Source organism: Xiphias gladius, chromosome 6 (genome assembly GCF_016859285.1).
Source record: "Xiphias gladius isolate SHS-SW01 ecotype Sanya breed wild chromosome 6, ASM1685928v1, whole genome shotgun sequence".
NCBI classification, from domain to species: Eukaryota; Metazoa; Chordata; class Actinopteri; order Istiophoriformes; family Xiphiidae; genus Xiphias; species Xiphias gladius.
Window position 1 is genome coordinate 3,646,968 of NC_053405.1, and position 24,943 is coordinate 3,671,910.

Sequence of the window (24,943 nt, forward strand, 5' to 3'; positions counted from 1 at the left end):
AATAATAATAAAATCATATTTCTGGAGCCAAATCTAAATATTAGAAATTCGCCCAAATTAGGACGAAAATCGAAGAAGAAATAATAAAATCTCTCTTCTGACATCCTATAAAAATGTATTAAATTAGTAAAGATGTGAATCTTATAATATAATCTGACTAGAATATCAAATGATAGGGTGAAGGCTTTAAACTTCAAATGCAGAGAAGCTGTAAAAGTGACCGAGTGTCACCTTCTCACACACCCCTGGCCTCCTCTGTCTGAGGTGTGTGTGTGTGTGTGTGTGTGTCGTGTCCCAGGGGAGCAGAGCCAAACCTCCTCCGATCCAGGATCCTGGGAGGTTCCACTCTCTGGTTTCTGTGCCTCATACGGTCGGTTTTCTGAGGATCCGCGGCCGGAGAGCATCCGCGGGGTCCTGCCGGGCCGGAGCCCCGATCTAGTTGACGAGGGCCAGCGAACCCATCGAGGCCTTCAGGTCGGCGGCGTCGGCCGTTTGGCGCCAGTGGGGCTAAATGAAGATGTTTTAATGTGTCCGCTTGTGAATTTATCAGAGATGATTTGTGTTTTTGCAGACCGCTGCTAAAAACAAAAAAAAGTGTTTAGTTTTTACTCCGGGCCTCAGATCCTCCTGACCGTGTTTTCATCCGGTCTAAAAGTCCACAGCCTGAGTTATGATCCGCTCTGTGATTCCCCCGCATTTTATTCTTCTCTGGTCAGGTTCTTTTTTTTTTTTTAATATATTTGTGGGAACAGTGAATAATGCGTCGTATAAACCAACAGCAGCATCACCTGAAAAATAGAAATAAAATAAAGAAAATAAATATTCTGTTATTTCGGTGAAGTGTGTATTTAGTGATCGAGGCCGGTTGGCGTGAGTCCGGGTCACGTCCGTCAGTTGAGCGGATTGAACGGTGAAGGGCCCAAGAGCACGTGACTGATTAGCTCTCACGACTGGGTTTGATTTTTGCTCGAGCCCGCATTTCTTCCTCCGACAACGAAATGAGGCTTCGCGGTTTGTCAAAGGCGCAGCCTTCAGTCCCTCTCCCGCAGGCCGAGTTTCAGAGATGATTTACTCGTCCGGTTCTCGGTGTCTATGAGATTTGACAGACGAATAAAAAAACCAAAACAAAACAAAGAAAAACCTGTGGGCTAATATCTGTGTCTGACAAAGATTTACGGAATCCGCGGCCACCTCGTGAGTTTACACTGACCCTCGGAGCCGTTTAATCCCCTTGAAATGTTTATTTAGCTGCACGACACGTTTTGATTTCTTTATATTCGCAGTCCAAATCCGGATTTCTGCCTCCCGGTTCTGCTTTCTTTGTGCGCCAGCAGTAAACCTGATCACAGGCCTTGCCTAATTGTTGTTGAGGGGGCAGGCTGCGCGGTGCACCTGTGTGAGGCTCCGGGCGCAGTGTGCGTGCGTGCGCGCGTTTTCGGCTCTCGGCGAGGTTTTGGGGGGGCCCGAGGCAACCTCGGAGCCACATCTGCTTCTAATTCGGAGCCCGCGCAGACGCGGCGCTGTCCAGGACGATCACACGGAGGCTTTTTTAAATGTTCTCTAAGTGTTATCCCCGAAGAGCAGGCGCGGGGGCGATCCCGCCCTCCTCGGCCTGCGCGCCGCCCGCTCGGCCCTTCGGGGCCCCGCACGAACCCAAGTGGTGCCAGTGGTGGAAGGTAACTAAGTACATCACCTCCACTGCTGCAGGCCACCGGAGGAGAGTCTGGACCTGCTCGCACTTCGGCAGCTCTTCACTTCATCTCCGGCAGCTTCAGGGGGTTGAAAGGCTCCGTGCAGCCATAGAATATAGAATAACTACCCAACGCTGGAGGCGAAGTCAGCTCCACCTTGACCTGCTCCAGCATCAACACGATTAATGGCAGAACATATAACGACGCCCCCCTGACAGGAGCCGTCCTGCTGCGGAAGGGCCACTTTTCCGTTTGACACTGTAAGCGCGTCTTGCTGGTGGAAGCTTCCGTGGATTTTTAAAAGCAGGGCTTTTACTCCCCACTCGGTATTTTGCATCGCGGCTTTCCTGCCTCTGGTTCGGTGAAGGATCTGAATACATCGTCCAGGACCGGTCACTTCCGCTCGGATGCTTGGGGGACACGCACACGGGGTCCGCGGAGCCCTGTCCCGGGCGACAGGCCCAAGACACACGTTACTAAAACGGAACAACTAATATCTGAGCTTCAATCGTCCGGGGGAGGGGGCGTAAGAAAACGAAGAACTTGTCAGAAAGATTAACGACGCTACTAAAAAAAAAAATATATATGGATGTCAGGAAACAGTTGAGTCCAAATCAAAGAGCTATTTTTACACAGACACGTGAGAAAAGTCATCAGAGAGGATTATGAGACAGTGTCATTTAAAGGACAGTGTTTAATTAACTCCCGAGCGCTAATAAAAGACTTTATATTACATATATATGTAATATAAAGACACAAGCAGAAATATATATATATATGTGTGTGTGTGTAAAGAAAAAATCTGAGCGTGTTTAACTTCTATAGGAGAAAAGTGTTCACAGTCTTTGCTAATAAACCCAGCAACCGTGGTCAGGACTAGAGCCGGGTCCGTATCCAGGTCTACACGGTCTCTGCGCCTTGGAGCGGACTGGTCAGATAAGAAGTGACTGAAAGCGGGACTGTGGGAGACCGGGCCCGGAGAGAAACGCACTTCCTGCCGAATAAAAGGGCGCAGTGTGCTCGCAAATAAAAAAATTAAAAAAAAAAAAAAAAAACCCTGGAAAGCCCGAGCGAGCTGAGCCAGCCGACCTCCACACAACCTGCCCCCCCCCCCGACACACACACACACACACACCCTCACTTCTACCTGACATACATACCTGCATTTAAAACCTGGAGCAGGGTTTTGCTCGCAGATTTCATCAGTCCCTCGTTCATTCGTTGCCCTACAGGGATAAAGCAAAAACACAGGAACCAACAAAAACACACAGAAGCGGAATCCAACGTCTGAATAATTCAAAGTGTTTCAAAGTTTTGTGCAGCATCAGAGGAACAAATCAAAAGCCCGAGGACAACATGTACAAAGATCAGTCTTTATTGCACCACTTGGTTCATTTGTCTGATCGTTTTTAAACCCATTGATTCATCTATTCCAATTAAAAGGTAAAACCTTTGTTCATTCTATTTATTTATATATTCTTCATTTTCATCGTCTTCCAGAAAGAATGTCGGATCCGACATCTAATTCAACTCAGTCCACAATCTAAAGAAACAAAGACATATAAATAAACCCTTAAAAGCTGACATTTATATAAACTATGACAGGATCTGTGCGGAAATATAAAAGGCATCGTGATAATCAAACTAAATCAATGACATGATATCAGAGGAAAAAAATACAAAGACAGAAAGGCAATGAATGGTTCACCCTAACCTCCTAAACAATGAGGAAAGGACACGATTACTTCATTTGGAAAAGTCCTAAAGGTAAAAATACGACATGTTCCTTCCACTGCTGGTGTCAGTGGCAGGACACCGGAGTGCTCAAATGTTTCCACCCTGGATGGACTGACTTGATTTGGCCTCAGGCGTTTGGGTTGTTCTTCATTAGCTCCACGTCTGCGTCCACCATCTCCTTCACCAGCTCCTGCAGGGGGGGACACCACGGTCACAAGTCAGCGTTCGGCGCTAGACGTGAGGGGAGGGTTAATACGGAAAAGGTTGACCCTTCGTCTCCAAGGACGAGAAAAACAAATTCATCTCTCAATCAATCATAGCACGGCCACAGACTATGATTAAAATGCTTTGGTTTTTCTTGCGTGTTTACATTGTGGTTGCCATTAACGCACTGAGAGGTAGATTGAAGCATTAATTTCACAAGCATACGTGAGGCTCAGTAGATCGCTGTTATCACTCACAAACGGCCTCAGTGGAAACACACAGTGATATTAGGGGATGGGCACTGAAACCCGATTTGGTTTTTTTTTCCTTACTGACTGAAGTGTGGCCGCAGCAGCGAGTATCAAAAACTGTCAGCGACCGAGAGCCGGCATCAAATGTCGAGTGGGATCCTCTCATCGTGTTGCTACTTATTCCTCAGTCGGAGAGTTCCCGATTTAATGCACAATATTCCCAATTTTAGCGAAAGGCGTGGGCCTGCACTCGTGTTTAGACAGGATCTGACATTTAAGACATTTGGCTCCCAAATGAACAAAATGTGTTCCGTGAAAAACACGGTCGGATGTCTCAAAATAAGAAAAAAAAAAAACGGTCTCTGCATTGGGACAGACTCTCAGGCACTGTACCGGCGCTGGTGTTGAAAAGTATCCCAGGATACCCAGCCTCAGTGACTAGATGGTCATATAATGTTGCTGTTATACACTTTCTGTCATCAGAATGAATTATCGTAAAAACAAACTGTCATTAAAAACAACAAAATAGAGCAAAACGAGCAGCCTCCTTTTATGTGTGGAGAGTTTTGTAATGCAACAGCGGAACAGAGTAAATAACACTGAAGATGAATTCGATTTTTCAGTGTGTGATTTTGATGCACGTTGACACTTTTACCACACTGTGATATATATCAGCAGAATATTCCCTCTGTTCTCTACGCTTGCTTTCTTTCCTTCTTTTTTTTTTTTTTTAAATTACATTTCATGCCATCCACTGTGGCTGTTTGCTCACAATCCTTCCTTAAACAAAGGCAGCTATTTCATAGTCCTTTCTATACAACACAGGCGGTTGTCGGGCTGGCATACAACACGGTTATACTGCAAGGCATCAAAGCAGGCCTGGCCTCTTTGTTTCTTTCGCTACTAATTTTATTGGTTTTCCATTGTTTTTTTTGTTTTGTTTTTTGTGTGAATGACATTGGCCTGGGGAGTCACTGCATCTTTTGATGAATCCCTGTCTGTTATGATGAGCTTAATTTTAAATAAAAAAAAATAAATAAATAAAAAAAGTAGGCTACACTCACTCACGCTATTATCCCATCCACAGTCTACATATGTAGATACATATAAGACGTACAGACACACAGACACTTCGCTGTCGCTGTCTCTAGCTTCGCCACAAGTGCTTTTAAGTCCTAAAAATAGTCTTCCATCTGCCACTGGAATACTTTGTTTTGGTATTTTTACTTTGGCTTTTGGTCTGCGTTATATTTCATCATATCATCCCATGTCTGTACTTGTGTGGAAAACTGTTCCCATTAGGGTTAAGATACTGGTATTAACCATACTCAGCCCTACCAGGTGTGTTTTAGACCAACATGACACGCACCTCAAAAGTCACCTTTGGCTTCCAACCCAGCTTCTGATACGCTTTGGTGCTGTCGCCTTGTAGGTAGTCCTGTTAGAAAGAAGGAAAGAAAGGAAAGAGAGAGAGAGAGAGAGGGAGAGGGGGAGAGGGAGAGGGAGAGGGGAGAAAGACAAACAAATCATCTGTCACGTCTGATCTGGTGGCTACAGGGAGGAGAATCCTGCAGACAGCTGATCTGTCGTCCTGATATAAACACGTGTTGGATTCAACTCAATGTCCAAACTTGATGTCTTCAACAGGATGCGAGAGATGGAGGGCGATGATTACTCTCTCTCTCTCGTTCTGTCACTCACTCACACACTCTCACACACACACACACACACGCACTCAGACACGCATGCACGCACGCACGCGCGCGCAAAGCATCTCCCCTCTCGGGGAAGAAGGGGGAGGTCACAGAGTCTCACCGGCCATCCATCCCCCCTCTCGGCTCCCCACCACCGATCTGTCCAGACAGCCCCCGTCGGTGCCAGAGTATGATGAATTGTGGGACTCTGGTGGTGTAACCCCCAGCCCAGGACCCCCCAACTCAACCCCCCCCGTTGTGTTTTGCACCGGGTTCACGATCCAGCGAGACCCTGCTTCAGACCACCAAAGAGACAGAAAAGAAGGGAAAAAAACCCTCTTTCCTTGTACGTCCTGTGTGTTTTTAGAGGGTTCTTTCTTTGGTCACTGGCTCTCTCGTTCTCCGACTTCTGTTTCCACCTCTATATTTCTGGGGATTTTTTTTTCATCTCAGTTTGTGTCAGAAACACACATGTTGGCCTCCAGAGGTCCAATAAAACATTGTGGTGAAACATCATACTGAAGAATCTCCCTTTTTCAATTAACTGATACTGTATGTTCCTTAATCCTGAAGCTAATTCCAAAATGAAAGGAAATCCTCTGAGGGAAGGAAAACAAAGACGTCCATTTTTCTTTATTTTTCCTTTTTTTCCATCTTGAACACAGTAAGTGTGTTGCTGCTTTCTCAAGAAGTGCTCTATGTGCTGCGCTGCTCTTTCTTGTTTTCTCTCCGCGTGGAGGTTTTGATGATACGCATGACATGGCCAAAAGTATGTGGACGCCTAAACTAAGCACAGCGTGTGGAAACTTTACCCCTATGTGCACGTTATTGGGCACGTTATTATAATCCTTAAGATTTTCATCATTTTGAATCTAATTTCTGATACCGTTTATGTCTGGAACTTACTCTGCTATAGACTTTAGATGTATTTACACTCAGTCTCGCTGTAGTCTGCCTCGTCAGCGGTTGAGTCTGCCGTTCCTGCACTGGATTTACATACATCCCCTTGTGCATGGTTTTAGATTTTTTTAAAATATATTTACAGTTATCTATCAGTGAATATTGGTATTTATTACCAAGTCCATATATATTTTCAAAGCTTTTTATTTTGTTTTTTTTTGTTTTGTGATTCACAGTGTTTTTCTTTCCTTTTTTTTTTTTTTCATCTATTGTATTGTTGTGTGTATTAGTTGATCTGGGCCGCTGCGTACAATCGCCCTTACAAGGATAGATAAAATTGCACTGGACTGAACTGGACTGATATTAAAATGGTTTGCACATGCGAAAGGAATTCACAGGAAACAACACTTGAACACTGGTGACAGAATTTGGCAGATAAGATCCAGCACATGTACAAATTGCACGTAAATTGTGCACATGCGCATGTCACCTCATGACGTCATCCGAAAGAGCAGAAGAGCTGGTCCGGGGCATTTTGAACAGGAAACATATTTGGTACGAGTCGGTACAAGTATAGCTACAGAAATTCATGACGCAAAAACCATAAATTTTTATGAAAGCCAAAACAACTGGGGAAAAGAAAACAACCTCAGAAAGTCAGACATTTCCCGCACCAATCATCGATAAACTTGTCATTTCCAAAAGAGCTCTGGGACTGCTTTTATTATTAACACACTATTAGCGTTACCACCGCCTAATCAACCAGAACTGAAATCTTTAGGGTTATGTTAATCTGCCTCTGTAACAGCCTCCGCGCTTCTGATTTCAGGCTTTCTGCCTAGTTTTGGGACCTGAGTTCCAGCAGTGATGTTGGTCGATAAGGTCTGGCTCACAGTCCGCGTTCCAGTTCATCCCAAAGGTGCTGAGTGGGGTTGAGGTCAGGGCTCTGTGCAGGCCAGTCAAGCTCTTCCACAACAAACTGGGAAAACCATTTCTTTATGGGCCTGGCTTTGTGCACTGGGGCATTGTCATGTTAAAACAGGAAAGGGTCTTCCTCAAACTGCTGACACAAAGTTGAAAACACACAAGATTTCCAATAACTGGAACTAGGATGCGTCACCCAAACTATAAAAAACAGCCCAGAAGAAAAAACACCGGGGGCCATAGAGTGCAAAAAGAGAACAGTGTTTTTATCTGAGGCTGGACTGCCTGAAAATGTCTTTTCTGGGTGATCTTATTACAGAGGTACGCTCACAGCGGCACTGGCATAGTTCAGCCTTTCAGAGAGCAGGGACCCACATCTCAGGGAGGCTCCGTGGCGCTTAATCACACTCTTCTGATTACACACAAAGGCAGAAACACTGAACACACACATAGCGAACAAGTACAGGCTGATTCAGGCTCTGACATTGTTCAGTTTGATATTGCTGCGCCGGAGCTGAAAACCTGGTTCAGTTCCGGGTGAGCAGTCTTTTTTATTTTTAACTTCACATGGCTTCCATACAGCCCAGCAGATGAAAGCTACAGCCCATTTTCTCCTGCGTCTGTAACAGCAGGACAAACAGCTCTTTCTCATGTGAGCAGCTCCGTATATTACTCATATCCATTTTTGGCTCTGAAGCCATAACTGGAAACATTTTCAGACTAATTACCTACAGCAATGAGACATAATTTATCATGGGGCTGAATGTAATTATTATAGGGTGACTTACTCCACAATTACATTAAATAATCCACTTGCTTCATAATTATATTGATTAGGGTTTGTAATGCAGAACAATTTCATAGCTGGCATAAAAGAAACATCAACTGGTCTCGTCACGAACGTGGAGGCTGGTCCGAAGTTGAGTGTTACAGATGAAATACATTTTCAGGAGCAACTAAACCTGGTTTTACGGTTTGCGTGACACTGTGACATGACAGTTTTTATGTTCCTTATTGATTGGTTGCTAAATGCCAAGAGCGTGGGTCCTAGCTGATACGAGCCTGTCAGAGGCAAATGCCCAAAAAAAAAAAAGGGTAGGGGTAAAATATGCAAGAAAGTCGGCATGCTGCAGAGTGGTGAAAAAAAAAAAAAAAAGTCCCCGTAGTAGCCTGTGTTTGGTTCCTGTCTGCGTGCATGGACATCAAATGAACTCAAATAAACTCTGAGCTACACCTATAAATGAAAAGGATAATGGGAAGAGTGAAGCTAAGCCCCCATGTTTCTGAGGCTCAGGTCAGACCCCTAACTGACCCTTATTTCTTTTGCCAAAGGCAACCAATTGCTCTCATTATATCCTGCAGCCTCTAAGGAGCTGTTGCGAGCAGGATCAGTCGAGGGACCCGCTGTCTTTCACTGACTTCAACTTAAGCCAATGCGAGTGACAAATTCAAGAACGTCTTCCCTGTTTGGAGGGGAGCTCGACTCACAGGGGAAAGTTCACCTTCGCACAAGGTGCGGATACAGCCTGAAACAGATGCGAATCCGTTTATACGACATCGGATTTATGCACATGGACGTGTTTACACGCGTGTTTCGGTGTGTACAGTCCGCACCGTCCTGAAGTTTGGGCACTTGCTAGGAAAATCCATTAGCATCGTCGTGGACATGTGTCTAGATGACGATTTTTTTTTTTTTTTTAAGTCGTGGCCACGTGGATGCGGAAAGAAGAGACTGGCTTTTCGACTGAGGGTTTATCAATGAAGACATGGAGTCACCATTCCAGCAGAACCTGTGCCAAGACACAGAGAAATCGATGTTGATTGCTATGGAACAAAAATTTCACCACGCGAACGATGACCATTGCTATCGACACCAAGGAACTCCAAAGCAGTTAAATTTTGGTATTTGCCCTGGCATCATATTGGCACCAGTTTCAAACTATTTCAACGATACCCAGCGCTAACAGGAAGTAGGAGGGATTGTTCCTTGTGTTATTGTCATCGTCATGCCTGGCCACTGAAATCTCCATCTGAACTTGGCAGGAGAACGTCTGTCGAAATCAGACTCTTGTCTGCTAAGTCTGCCGTCTTAGCACAAACCACACAGTTCAGGATCCAGGAAGGTAATCCTGCGCCTGGTCTTTCTCAACCAGGATTTCTGCAGGTGACAGACAATCTCACCCTCACAGATCCGTCTGCAGTGCAGCTCAGTGGAATAAAAAGCTGCTTCCAAACTGCTAACAAGAGGGTTCTGCGGCCAAGTGAACTCACCCCAAACAGAGCATGTAGCGAATAATTCAACATGAACTACTAACAGATGGGGGCACAATATAATCTTCATATGGATCCGATTTGGAAGCAAACCAAACGTTTTGGTACATCCTGTTTAAAGCAGTGCTCTGCCCATGTCTGAAAATATGCAGAGCTGATAATAACAACTGGTAGAAGAAAGCTGAAAATTAGCTGTGACCCTCATCTTCTTAACATTAGACATATTTTAGAGATTATATGAACAATGAGCACTTGAGACCATGTTACAGGCCTGTGGGTGAGCATCACGTTCTCTGACCACAGCTGTGTATCAATGAAGAGAGGGGCAGAATTGTGTCACAGAGTAAAATGAGTCTGCATAAACAGTCAATCAAAGCCGGATAAATCAAGTGAACCACAAATAGTGAGCGATTCCAGCTGGTGCTGGTGACCAAAGTCATTGTCACAGTGATGACCATCATCATCATCATCATCATCATTATTTAGTGGAGTATTCTAGTAGTGGGCCACACTAGTTGTTTCTGAGAAGAAGAGGCCAGACAGAAATCCTACAATCAGGAACATTCAAAGAGCCTTGTTGTGCTAATCTGTAACAGAACACCTCATCAAAGCTGCTGCATTGATCCAAAATTTAGCCACAACGTAAAGAAAAGAAGTGACTCAAATAGCCAAATTCATCCAAAGCTCAGCCTCTGTTTATCTTGCCATGAGCTGCACGGCAACAGCTAATGGTGGCGCATCGCACACTGGCGGCGTATGACATAAGTCAGCATTTCAGGATAAGCCACCGTACTATTTCCCAGTGCTGATCCGTGTCAGCGTTCCAGAAAAGCAGCAACTTCCTCACGTCTGCTCCTTGGACTGACACATATATCTGTCATGTATCTGCTTCTGTACTGGACAGGAAAAATGTGAGAAGTTTGTTATTTTAAACATGAAAAAAAAAAATTTAATTTTGCTTGCTCAAAAGCTAGTGTTGCAGAGGCTACTCAGCTCTCTAGAAGACTGTAATTGTCATATCCTTGACTATACAATCTTGCACTTAGAGGGGAAGGGCGATAATATTTGCAACGTTTTCAAGATCTGCTCGCCAAGTACGTGGCATGTCCTTTTCCCATATCTCCCTTCTTTTCCCTTTTCTTTATACTCTTCTAAATACCCTGAAGAGGGAAAGCCATAAAAAATAATCCATAGAAATGTAAACGTGAGAGATAAATAGAGTGTGATCATGGTCCATAAAGCACACAGGCAGTAAAAGGCACTCAGAGCAGGCATTTAACGCAAAGGAATTCTGGTATCACTGCAAGGCCTTTCAATAAATCACACGCCACACCGGGGCTGACCCCCAAACACATAAGGACACACACACACAAACAAGTAACAGCGTGTAAACACGCACACAAGCCCCTACAAGAGTTGTATGTAAGGATAGGTAGAAAAAAAGGCTAAATGTCCCTAAATTGCATTTATTTTTCTTTCTACTGGAAACCCACCCACTTACGGGAGACAGATCAAACGTTCTCAAGAAAACAACTCTCTTCTCTCTCGTCTCTCCGTCTCTGAGGGTTGCCTGCTGGGAGACTATGATGTGGTTTTGGAAGTCCAGTAGCGTCTCTGGTATTTGTACAGTAGTGGACATGAGGCTGCGACTACAGAGACTTCAAAGAAAATCAGAAAAAGCGGCCGACAGCGCTGGGAGAGTCTGGAGCCCACGGTCTTCGTGTCCCCTGCAGACCCAGATGTTCCGACCAGACCCAGATGTTCCGACCTTTGACCTTGCTGGACTTTTGATGGAAGAACTCCACCCTGATCCTGGGCTTTTTATACCCAAGATGAACTGCTATTACGACGGCCGCGGGGGCAAGAATATGGGATGAATAGGAAAAAAACTGTCCCTCTGCGAAGTCCCGACGCCGATGTCTGTCTGCAAGAACACAGAGGCTGCCGCGTTCGTTGTGCGACCAGGTGTGTGAGCTGTGTGTGTGTGTGTGAGCTGTGTGTGTGCGTGCGTGCGTGCGCGCGTGGACTCGCGCAGGATGGGGCACACTTCCAGCAAGAAAAGAGAGAGCTTCATCATTCCTTGTTGTTCAGTCCCAGAGTCACAAATCTGTCACTGGTCAATTTCTAACGCACCTCCACCAGCATCGCCCCCGACTTATCACTTCCTTCGAAGCACAAAAGGCCTCCAGTTTCAGCCGGAGGGTGAGGAGGGAGGGATGAAATAAGAGACTTATGTGGTAATGTACATGCCGTTGGTCGTCTTCTTTCTTAGAAATTCTGAATGACGACGTTGGAAGCCTTGTAGAACCTGTAGTGGTGATACCCTACTTAATTATGATCATGGCAATAAAACAAAGTTGAATTTGAACGGATGTATTTGTACAGTCAGACTGGATGTACATTTCATAAGTATATTATTAAAAACAGTGTCTCCCAACCTGCCGGAGAAACTGCCGAATACGTCTTACTAATATAACAAACAAAACTGAAAATTGGAATCGAAATTGACAGAGACAGAGAAACAGACAGAGAGGTCACCCGGAGTAATTCTGTGAGAGGAACTGGCAGATTTACAGTGAAATTAATAAAGCTTGATAATAAAGGAGATTTCCAATTTTATATGACTGATGTTAGAATACGTTAAAGTCCGTTTAAAGATGTTTCCTACCTTAAAGCTACCCGAAGGGAATGATACAGGGAAAGCAGGGTTAAGGGAAAGAGTTCGGCCTGTGTCTGATAGTATCGTATACAGTACATTATACACAGGTTTCTCCCCAAACTTCACTGAAACTCTGAGCTATTTTAATGTGGACACCCACCGTTCCATCAAGTGGAAATATTTGAGCTTTAGCCTGATATATTTAGCCACCATTTGAAATCCCGGGATAATTTTAAACGGGATCATTTAAAATTATTAGAACTTTGGCAACAAAAATCAGTGATTTTACATTTATTTTTTCATCGAGCTAATAAAGCATCGCTTAAGTACATTTAAATGAATTGCGAGCTGCTGTGTCGGTAGGAATCCAAGACATTATTAGCCACGCCCAGCCCGAGGTCGAAGGTCAGGTGCAGTGTGTGCGTCTGTATGTGTGCATGTGTGTGTGTGAGGGAGAGAGCTGTGTGTATGCGTGTGTTTTGGGTGTTTAGCATTTCTATCAGCCTCTGGGTGTTTCACATTTCAGGAGACATCAAAGGCAAACATAATTTCCCTTCTTTAAACAATCTTTAAACAACATTGTTTACAATCATACTACAAAAAGACAGAGAGCGAGATGGAGAGAGATGGAGAGAGATGGAGAGAGAATGAGTGGGAAGGGAGGGAGCGACAGAGAGCCAGAGGAAAATGTCATCCAGCCTTATCTTAATTGTTGTGTAATCTCAGTAAAGCACTGAGGGGTCTGTCTGTGCTCTGACACTGAACCTTGGTGTTTTGGTAGACGATGATTGTTGAACGGCTTCTCGTTCTCTCAGTTTCACTCACTAAAAAGCAGCTCAAATAACTAGATGCGACTCTCGACCGCTCGTTTTTAATTTTTTTTTCTTTCTCCGTGGAAATGAGGGTCAAAATACCTGAAAAGTCCTAAACAATGAAATACGTGTATGTCGTTCGTGACTTGCCCTCCAACACGACGCTGATCTGACACACCTGGTGTCAGGAAGACATTGTTTGTCAGTGGATGCGCTGTAATAATCTGAAAAAAAATGTGGTGTGGGTGTTTGCTCAAGGCCCATTCACCACTCTTACACAACCGCATACTGATGAAAATATAATTAGATGGAAGTCGACACACACACACACACACACACACACACACACACACACACACACACACACACACACACACACACACACACACACACACACACACACACACACACACACACACACACACACACACACACACACACACACACACACACACACACACACACACACACACACACACACACACACACACACACACACACACACACACACACACACACACACACACACACACACACACACACACACACACACACACACACACACACACACACACACACACACACACACACACACACACACACACACACACACACACACACACACACACACACACACACACACACACACACACACACACACACACACACACACACACACACACACACACACACACACACACACACACACACACACACACACACACACACACACACACACACACACACACACACACACACACACACACACACACACACACACACACACACACACACACACACACACACACACACACACACACACACACACACACACACACACACACACACACACACACACACACACACACACACACACACACACACACACACACACACACACACACACACACACACACACACACACACACACACACACACACACACACACACACACACACACACACACACACACACACACACACACACACACACACACACACACACACACACACACACACACACACACACACACACACACACACACACACACACACACACACACACACACACACACACACACACACACACACACACACACACACACACACACACACACACACACACACACACACACACACACACACACACACACACACACACACACACACACACACACACACACACACACACACACACACACACACACACACACACACACACACACACACACACACACACACACACACACACACACACACACACACACACACACACACACACACACACACACACACACACACACACACACACACACACACACACACACACACACACACACACACACACACACACACACACACACACACACACACACACACACACACACACACACACACACACACACACACACACACACACACACACACACACACACACACACACACACACACACACACACACACACACACACACACACACACACACACACACACACACACACACACACACACACACACACACACACACACACACACACACACACACACACACACACACACACACACACACACACACACACACACACACACACACACACACACACACACACACACACACACACACACACACACACACACACACACACACACACACACACACACACACACACACACACACACACACACACACACACACACACACACACACACACACACACACACACACACACACACACACACACACACACACACACACACACACACACACACACACACACACACACACACACACACACACACACACACACACACACACACACACACACACACACACACACACACACACACACACACACACACACACACACACACACACACACACACACACACACACACACACACACACACACACACACACACACACACACACACACACACACACACACACACACACACACACACACACACACACACACACACACACACACACACACACACACACACACACACACACACACACACACACACACACACACACACACACACACACACACACACACACACACACACACACACACACACACACACACACACACACACACACACACACACACACACACACACACACACACACACACACACACACACACACACACACACACACACACACACACACACACACACACACACACACACACACACACACACACACACACACACACACACACACACACACACACACATTATATCATGTAAAATTAATATAGCACAGAAAAAAGCAGCTGTATAAATGTCCATCTTGTGCTTGGCTCGTAGCATTTTTGTTTACGTCCTGGACTTTGCAGGCTCGTTCGCCTGAATAATCAGCAGTCTTTTCTATGATTATCACGATTTCTACGGCTTGAGTGTGGGAATTATGGACACAGTGGTTTACTTGTTTTCTTGCACAACTTCACATAAATGGGCTCAACCTATTAATTTTTTTCAGGACACATTAAATTACAACTATGGTCTTATTTTGGGAGGTTTTTCCTGTCGTTTCAGTCGCTTAACATTGTACAAACCAAAGTAATTGCTGAGTACACGACAACATCGCTTAAACAAAGTACAACAGAGCAAGAAACAGATGCCAAACAGGCAGGTCTTAAACAGACCAACAGCTCAGGCAGATTACGTAAGCCGTTTTATTTGGAGATAAAACTGAAGGTTAGCGCACCTGACGTGTTGGCACAATCCACTATTGCACAGGAAAACTAAGCACCCAACAATGGCACATATGGTAGGTCATAGTTGAACCAAGAAGTCAGTCCGTTTGGTAATAATCTCACTGTTCAACATTGTTTACTCTTTACGCTTCCAAAACCTGAATCTGATTGTTCTTCACCTGTCTTGCTTGTTTTTAGGTCTCAGCAATTAACTTGGTACGTACAGTTTTGTTATTACCAAGAGCACTGATGACCAAAACTGCAATTATAAGACCCCGGTAGAAAGAAAAGGGGCCACAAAAAGTCCAAAATCCATCCTGCCCTACAGCCCCAGCCTCTATCACACGAACAATCTACATTCAGTCACCCGTCAGCCCCTATAATACACAAACACACATACCAATGCGAACATACTACATAGGTTACATACCAGCCCCCATTTTGGGAGTTGTTTTTGGTAAAGCTGACATACATGTTAGATGTGAAGGACAGAGATACAGAGGTGAGTTATTGCTAAAGGACACGGTTTTTTTCAAACAAGGGTAGCGCTCACACAGACACACACACACAGACACACACAGGGGATGTGATGTATGAGATCTAATTCAGGCCCCCTGGCTGAGCTGTCGGCCTCTGTCGGGGTTAGGCGAGGTGGTTCCACACAGAATCTGCTGTCCGCAGCTCGAAGCTCCCAACGCACCATTTATTAGTCTCTCGCTCTTTTTTTTTTTTCGCCCCTCTCTCGCTAACGTACGACCGCCGCCTTCCTCTCTGACTCATCAGCCATCGCTCATTCTCTGCATGTAGTCGGGTTGGCTCCAGGATGAGAGGAATGCTGGGAGTTTCTTTCTCTCATAAACATACTGTACATGCTCTAAACACAGTTGGTCCGACACAGTTTGAATCAACTAAGCGGAGTGTGTGTTATTAGGTGAACGATGTAATTGAGGCCATTAAAATAGTTGATATTTCTTAATTTCTGAATAGGGTTGGTTGGGTTCTCATAACTGTTTCTATTTTGGATTCAATTCCAAAGAGGAAAGAAAGACTGTTCAGCTGAGCTGCTTACGCCTCAGTGATATGTGCAACCGATGATGAGGGGTTGCAAGTCGACCTAGCTTCACTTTAAAGGGTCGCAAGCCAAAAGGTTTGCAAGTCACTGATTTAGGTAAATGTCAAATAAGAAATCTATCTCAGAAAACTTCAGTTTAGTTCTTTAAATGGTAAATTGTGAGTTTCAGTTATAGGTAAATTAGTTGATTTATAGTTATAATTTAGTTAAATATTTTGATTTTCACTTAAAAAGCTAATGTTAAATAAGGATTTTCAGTAGAAAAAGATGAAGAAGCAATTTTAATAATATTAGATTCTGACCCAATAGTTTCTGACTTCTGGCACTTGGACACAGTGCGTGGGTTCCTAGAAAATTATTAAAAAACAGCTTATACATATTGAAGATTTTCTGAAATTATCTCACCATAGATTTATTTTTTTTTAAGACTAGGTAACGAATCAAACGTTTTAAATTAGTTACTTCATCCAGATTAATAGAAATCCTATTTTTTCACTCCCCTCTAGCAGTTTGCAGCCAAAGGAAAGTTTCTTTGCCCAAGCTTTGAGATATCTGTCTACAGGATTTTTTCCCCCTCCCCAACACAATGTGGTGAAAAATTACAATAATCAATGGTAACATCTTTTTTCCAGAGACCGCTTTCTGGCTCTTCTGGATAATCCACACACCTCTCTGTAAACAGTTTTCCTTGGGGCTATCTCTGTGCCAGAAAGTGGTTTCAGTGAAAACCGTTCAGATTTTTTTTTTTTTTTTTTTTTTTCTTGCAATGATATTGCTACACAGTCATAAATTTAGTATCTCATTATTAAAATAACAGGAATAGACAGAGTGATAAAAGGAGTGAAAGCAGGAGAAAGAGGGAGGCTTGAATGGGCATGCCCAATCGGTCCTGGGTCAACGGATTTCAATCCCTGTTGCCTTCCCTTCTTCCCCTTCTGGTTTTCTAACCTGCCACTACAGCGTGGAGAGAGACAGAAGGAGAGGAGAGGGAAAAGGCCGATATTGGTGTTAGGGGGGTGTTGGATGACATACGGGGAGGACGAGGGAACAGTCTTCTATAGGCTGCGTCTCCTCCAGAACAGTGTTTCCTCTCCGAGCGGCATTCCTCATCTTATCAGCCCCAATAATCTGCTTTCCTCATCGTGCCCAAACAGGGAGAGCCAGAACCTGAGTGAGCACACAGACAGAGAGAGAGAGAGAGAGAGAGAGAGAGACAGAGCGAAAATTCACTCCTTCACCTGCTCTCTCTCACACCAACTCTCTCTTTCTGTGACTGTTGGCTGGTGATAGAGTGATAAGGCCAAGAGAAAAACAGCACGCTGTCTGCCGCTCAGAGGAAGTGGCCGCTCCATCCTGAGGAGCTAGCTCCGAAAGCCAAAGAGCTGCAAAGAGGGAAGGGGGGCGGCGAGAGAGCAAAGTCGAAGTGTAGTGGAAAGAAACCTAACACATCTAATCAAGCACTTTGCCATAGCAGAACTTTTACTTGTTCGTGCGTCACTTCAGTATTTCCATTTTATGCTACTTTATACTTCTACGTACATTCTACACTTTATACATACTACTACACTTAATTTCAGAGGGAAATAGTGAACTTCTCCCTGTAAATTTCTTTGACAGTTGTAATTAGTGTTTACTTTGCAGAAAGCACTTGCCGTCTTACCAACTTTTGCTGATTAATCAAATATACAGGAATTTGCTTTTAAAGTTAGCTCCAACTCCAGCAACTACATTAAAATGCCGCTTATATGTTAACGCATCACTAATAATAATCCTGCAAGGCAGATGTGTAGGAAAGCACTGCAGCACGCACCAGGGGCAACAGACCTGTGGATACAAGTCTCATTTTGTGTGTGTTCCTGCATGGTTAATGTGTTATTAAGCTCTACGTTGCGCTCTGCGATGTTTCCAGTGTCTGCGCTTCACCTGCGGTTAGGCTGAGCGTAATGTTGTATGTACGACTGGTGACGCAAAGACTAGTTTGTTGCGGTTCTGATGGCATGGTTTTATTGTTTAATAAGGGATCATTAGGCAATTTACGGTTGTGTTCACTTTCAGTTTTTCCTTCAAATAAAGTGGTCCAGGTAATCTGGATAGACTGTCTTCTTGTTTAAAACCGGTCTGGATTGTCTGACTGCTTGTGTCTGTCACCACATGTAACGAATTCAGTGATTACTTTGGTGAGTACAATTCTATGGCACCTGATAGAGCTGGTGCCCTGAGCTCCAGAAATAAAACCTAAGCTGTAAAAATTAAAAAAATATTTTTACTGGAGGGCTTGAACTTGGAACAAAGTATTTTTACATTGTGGTACTACCACTTTTACTCAAGTAAAAGATCTGAATACCTCTCCCACCACTCGAGTCAAAGCAGTGAGGAGGGAGGTGGGAGGGAGTACAAAATGACAGACGAGCAAACTCAGAGAATGATTGAGTGAGAAAGAGAAATAAATTGAGCAAGAGCGAGAGAAGAGGAGGGAGAAAAGAGGAGAGAGAGAGGGAGGAAAACTAATGCGACAGAGCTGCCTTAGGGTTACAAGAATGTGGGGGCTCCTGAGTTGAGAGGGGTTCCAAAGTGTGTGTGTGTGTGTGTGTGTGTGTGTGTGTGTGTGTGTGTGTGTGTGAAAGTGAGACATATGAGTGTGTGAATACTTGGGCGACTGAAGAGAGAGCAACCCCAGAATTAATTACCCAATCAAGATAACAAGCCAAGGAAAGACATTAGGGAGGTCACACTACAATTAACCTCTTAGTTTCAACTACACACACACACACACACACACACACACACACACACACACACACACACACACACACACACACACACACACACACACACACACACACACACACACACACACACACACACACAATGAAAAAGTCAGAGGTGGAGGTTCTTTGCAGAAAACACTGAATGAAAGTCACAGCTGGATGTCACCTTCCTGGACCAACTTTAGCTGACTTCACATCCCAATGTGCTTTTATTTTGAAGCATTTCCTGTATTCTGTTATTTTTTGGGGTATAGTGACACTACCTGTCCCGTTCCACAAACCCTGGCAGAGTCGGGTTGTTTACAGTGGGATATTGAGTGAGTCGAGGGCTCGAGTTGAGTGGAGTCGGATGTGGTTCACACATTCCATCCGAGACTCAAATTACACTGCAGGAAACACCGGCCCTGCAAGACACACACTGCCTGACTCATTGATTTATAAACATGCTGCTCTATGGGACACACACACTCTCACAGAGACATACATTACAAATCTCAGCGACTCTGAGCCAGAACTACACCTCCATCCTTCACTCACTGTCTTCCTTTCTTTTCCTTCCTTCCTGCCTTTCCTGCCATTCTCAGACGCTCGACTCTTAGCTGTGCTCCTGTTTTCTCCTTCACGTCCCCACAATAACGACACAGTAACAATGAGGAGACACCAGAAGGCTGTTTGTGCAGTGTGAGAAATCATCTCAAGCAGAATGTATTTATCGTCTGGTTCCTCAAACTGACAAACATTATTTTAAAATAAGGAATTTTTAAAAGTCAACACCAGCACATTTTTCATAATTATTCCCTTATTTTACACCACACTCTCGTTCACTACTAATCACACACCAAACTCAATCAGGATAATTCTGAAGTATTCTACACTCTTACCTTCATGCAATAAGTTATTTATATTTTATATATATATATATATATATATATGTGTATATATATATATATATATATATATATATATATGTGTGTGTGTGTGTGTGTGTGTGTATAACTTATTATATATATATAAATATATTATTATATATTTTTTAATTTAATTTAATTTTCTTTTTTAACAGTATTTACATTTTCCTGCCAAATGACATTTTTTGATTGTGCTAATAAAGGCTATCCTCCCTCAGCCTCAGCGCCCCCCCCCAAACCTATTAGGGAGGAGGCTGAGGGGGACAGCTGAGCTTACAAAGTGTCTGACACTGACAAAAGAAGGTGTGTTTTTACACCTTGACCATAATTGTTTCCAAAATAAAGCAAAGTATTTGTATTTGCATAAACATAACCAAACCTAAAAACACTCATTACTCATTCGGGGCAATGGTCATGGTCGACTGCCTTTCCCCAGGAGTAAGATATTCTGACAGAACTGATGTTCGCTAAACCGCGCAGCAGTAAATCAATAACGGTTTCCTGCACTCAGTGCGTACATCTTTAATGTATACCTGCGGCTGAGCCCTGGATTCAGTGTTCTTCTCATGCTGAAATCCTTTGTGCCGGTTAACAACTGCGAAACATGTAAACTTCTCCATGTCTCCAAGACATGCATTAAGTACTCAGAACTTTTCATCAATCAGATTAATTTCATTTGAACGTCAATTTGCGACCATGCTAGTTCATATGAAATCGGCTTAATTCATTTTGCAAAACGAGGTTGCTTTATGGCACCAAAATGAAACGTCTTGTTCTCTGTTGTCGGCTTTTCCGAAAAATCTTAAAAAAGGCGTTGTGTGGGGCGAGGCGATATGACGATTTACTGTATACTATGACACAGACAAAATTTCCAAAGCACCACAGAGTTTGTAATACTGTTTACACCGAGGCTGCAATCCCTTGGGATGTTAACAATGAGCAGGGCTGCTTTCTGGCTATACCGGACATAAATGAGTGATTTTCGGACAAGAATTTTCGAAACAATACTGAATCACAACACAGTGGATGTCAATGTTGTGATATAAACATTTTCATATTTTGTGATAGAAGATTGTAAACATACTGCCCAATTTTATTGGAGTGAAATTTGAGGGACAAGGCGAGCAAATTATAACATTCTTATAGGGGTGGGACGCTGAAGGCTTTATGGGAAATGTAGTCCAAAAACTGATGTTTAAGAATGCTGCATGTAAAACTTAGGAACTAAACTACATTTTGAGGATTGATTTAAAAAAAAAAAATTCCATTTCTCATTACAATGCAATGCTAAAAACAGAAAACAGCATAATTTATAAAAATGTCCTTGCACTCAGAGGGAGCACAGGTCCAAGTTCATCCCGGGCGCTGAGGTCTGAAAACCTGCCCACATTCTCCCCTCCTCTCCTGTGGAGGCTCTGTGCATCTGACGGACCGGCAGCCATGTTCCCCAAAGCTGCTCAGCGGAGAACTCTGGGTAATCAAGCCCAGCTGGGACTAGGGGGCAAAGACACAGGCTGACATAACCCACCCTTCTCTCCCCTCACCCTGTCAACAAGGCTCCCTCTCCCTCGCTCCCCCTTCTCTTTCCTCCTCGTCTGGCAGGTTTCTCTCGTCAGGCCCTGCGCTGAGTAAGGCTGGCTGATAGCACAGGAATCCCGGCCCAAAACCCTCGGCGCTGCCTCGCTATCTCCGGGGCAGACCGAGGCCAATGAATTACTGTAAAGTGCTGAAGATACACCTATCCGCCAAGCACAAATAACGGCACAGCGTGCCGATAAGTGCAACACAGGAACAGCCAGACTCTCAGACCGTCGGATGGCTGCCTGTAGTCTGAAGCGGAACTGGAGACAGTGTCTTGGCTTGACGAGACCATGCGTTCCTGCCTTAATAATAACCTACTCCACCGTTTGTCAATATCTTTTATCAATGCTTCTTTTTATTCGCGCACCTTCATAGCCAGTGAGGCTCCAAACTACTGCCATGCCTTTCTGCTTCTCTCTGGGAGCAGTACCGGGTCAGTCTGTGGGTTGGACTGCTGAGGGGCCCAGGGTGGTTCCGCTCTGACGGTAGGAGGAAACTCCTTCAGGAAATACCAAACTGCCAGACACACACACTCACACACACAATCCACAATCTCTCTTTCTCCTTCTCCTACTAGTAGAATAAAGCTCCGGCACAAACTGCTCGAGTCAAGAAGCCCAACCGTCCTCTTTCAGTTAGTTTCAGTGCCGTCAGACTGAGCTTCTAAGACAAAAAAAAGCTATCAAAAGATACAGTTCTTTTTGGTGTAGTCTAGTTTACTCAGGTATGGCAGTTTGCACGCTAAACCCGTGGTGTTACACAACGCAGAGTTTGGCTGGCGGACAGGCCTTTTTATTGCATTTGTTACAGCTAACTTTAATGAGTCAGCTCAGTTAAAGAATAAATCACTGTAGAGTCAAGTTTCTGCCCCGAGAGCCCGACCTCTCCACTCAGACTAGTAAAAGTTGATTGAGTTGTTTCCTACCGGAGGAGTGACAACATGAGGTATATTAATGATTAATTAAGAAAAGCTGTTGGACTGCAGCCTGGTTTGACTTATTACAAAGTTTTTGTCCACAGGGCGTAAACATCTTCTTTTTCTCAAAACCAGCTTTCAACTATGCCAATGGTATGTGATTCTGTACTGTAATTTCAGTTGTTTCCACGGTAAGCTTTTCTTCAATAAAGTAACAAAACATTGGCACTAGTGGGATTTTTTTTTGTTTTACTATTTCGAGATTCATTTACAATGCATGTGAAACTGCAACACGAACATGTAAACCTACCTCACCTCAACTTCTGATTTTCCCATAGCTATAATGACAGAAAACAGGATTTCAATGGGATTATGGACGTTTTGCTGAGTTGGGGGAAGATGGAAAGCATCAAGAAAAATAAATCATTCCTTCCTCCTCTGACATTATTCAAATACTTGTAGGTTAGCGTTGACGCAACAAACCCGGGCTGTTTTGCATGCTTTTTGACCGTTGATAACAGTGACGCTTGGCTCTTCTTTACAGTAAGTGTTCTGTAGATAAGCTCCCTCTCATTTTCATATTTTCTTGAAATGTTAATGGGCTAAAACAATAAAGGTCAAGAGAGAAAATAAACTATTCATATAGATATAACTACGCAAGTGAGGGCAGTTTAGAGAACAAAGTCGCAGCGATTTCCATCATGGTCTCTCACTGATTTGATCAGCAAAACTCAGATTTGATGATACTACCCACTGGTATAGTATGACTGCAATGTAGAAAAGGAAGTCTTAATACCTTATTTTTCCTTCAAGGTAGCTGGTCCGCATTTTCCCAAGTTGTAATAGTTTCTACCCTATTTTCCACTAAAGCTAAATGTCTGAAAAGTAAACTCCACAAATACCGAACTCATATCCCAAACGTGTATCGAGAGAAAACTTGACCAATAAGACCAATCTTAAGCAAAACAAGTCACACGGCACAGTCATCAATGCAAAAGCTAAGTAGCTGAATGTGTATAATATTGTATAAAGATTTAAAATCTAGTTGGACTGAAGGCAGGCTGCTGCACTAGCATTAGTGTCATCTGATCCTATAAAGGTCTTCAAACAAGTTGTGTGAGCCTTATTTTACTTGATGGAATGTCTTCAGGTTTACTGCCAAGTGCACCTGGGGGGAAAACACTCAGCTGCCACATCAGAGACCAAGGTTCACTTCCCTACTGTGCCAGTCGCTGCACTGGTTGCTCCTAAATGCATGGAGATGGTATGGCCTTTTTGAGTTACAACCTCCAGGTGACGCTCCTTGCTGTCAGGTGTTGAGAAGCATAGGAATTCACGTCTTGGTAACTCCTAAATTTTGCTGAACTGAAAGACAAAATCTAGTTTCAAGAGCCTCTATCTTGAGTTTTTAAAATTTCACTCCTGATATGATGTCTTTTTTTTTTTTTTTTTTTTTTTACCAGTTTTAAGTTCAGATAGTGTTGGAATTGGTCTGATTTTTATGCTTGTTTCAAAAAAGAAAAATCTCACCAAGCTATTTCGGTTGGCGTGTTTCGAGAGGGGGACTTTTTGCAGTCCATCGCTGCCTAACATGAAATATGTTTAGGTTCTGACCGCAGTGTGTAAGGGTTTTAAAAGTGAAAGGTTTGTTCTCGTTTTACATGTGTTCCAACGTTCTGTTTTTCTGAAATGCGCCTCCGAGTGTGCGCTTGTGTTTGTGTATTTTCAAGCTGCAGCACTGTGGCTGACCACAGGAAGTTCTAATCAGCAGTGTGGTGTGGCTGCTACCTTCCCTTTCCCCTGGTGACCTCCTCCCCACCCCTCTCCCTCCACAATAGAGATACCAGTATC

At 43.9% G+C, this 24,943-nt stretch overlaps 1 protein-coding gene across 3 annotated transcripts in view; it reads right to left on the reverse strand.

Annotated features, from left to right (window-relative positions):
- Positions 1-3,050: 3,050 nt before the first annotated feature.
- gmds (GDP-mannose 4,6-dehydratase) overlaps positions 3,051-24,943 on the reverse strand; it is a 180,752-nt gene continuing 158,859 nt past the window's right edge. For 2 of the 3 annotated variants that reach the window (XM_040127797.1, XM_040127794.1), the window contains 2 exons: positions 5,253-5,321; positions 3,051-3,618 (listed from right to left, as the gene is read on the reverse strand). In XM_040127797.1, coding sequence (XP_039983731.1) covers positions 3,556-3,618; positions 5,253-5,321 — 132 coding nt within the window. In that variant the 3' untranslated portion in view covers positions 3,051-3,555. The remainder of the gene's footprint in view (positions 3,619-5,252; positions 5,322-24,943) is intronic. The other variant, XM_040127795.1, reaches the window with a different exon arrangement.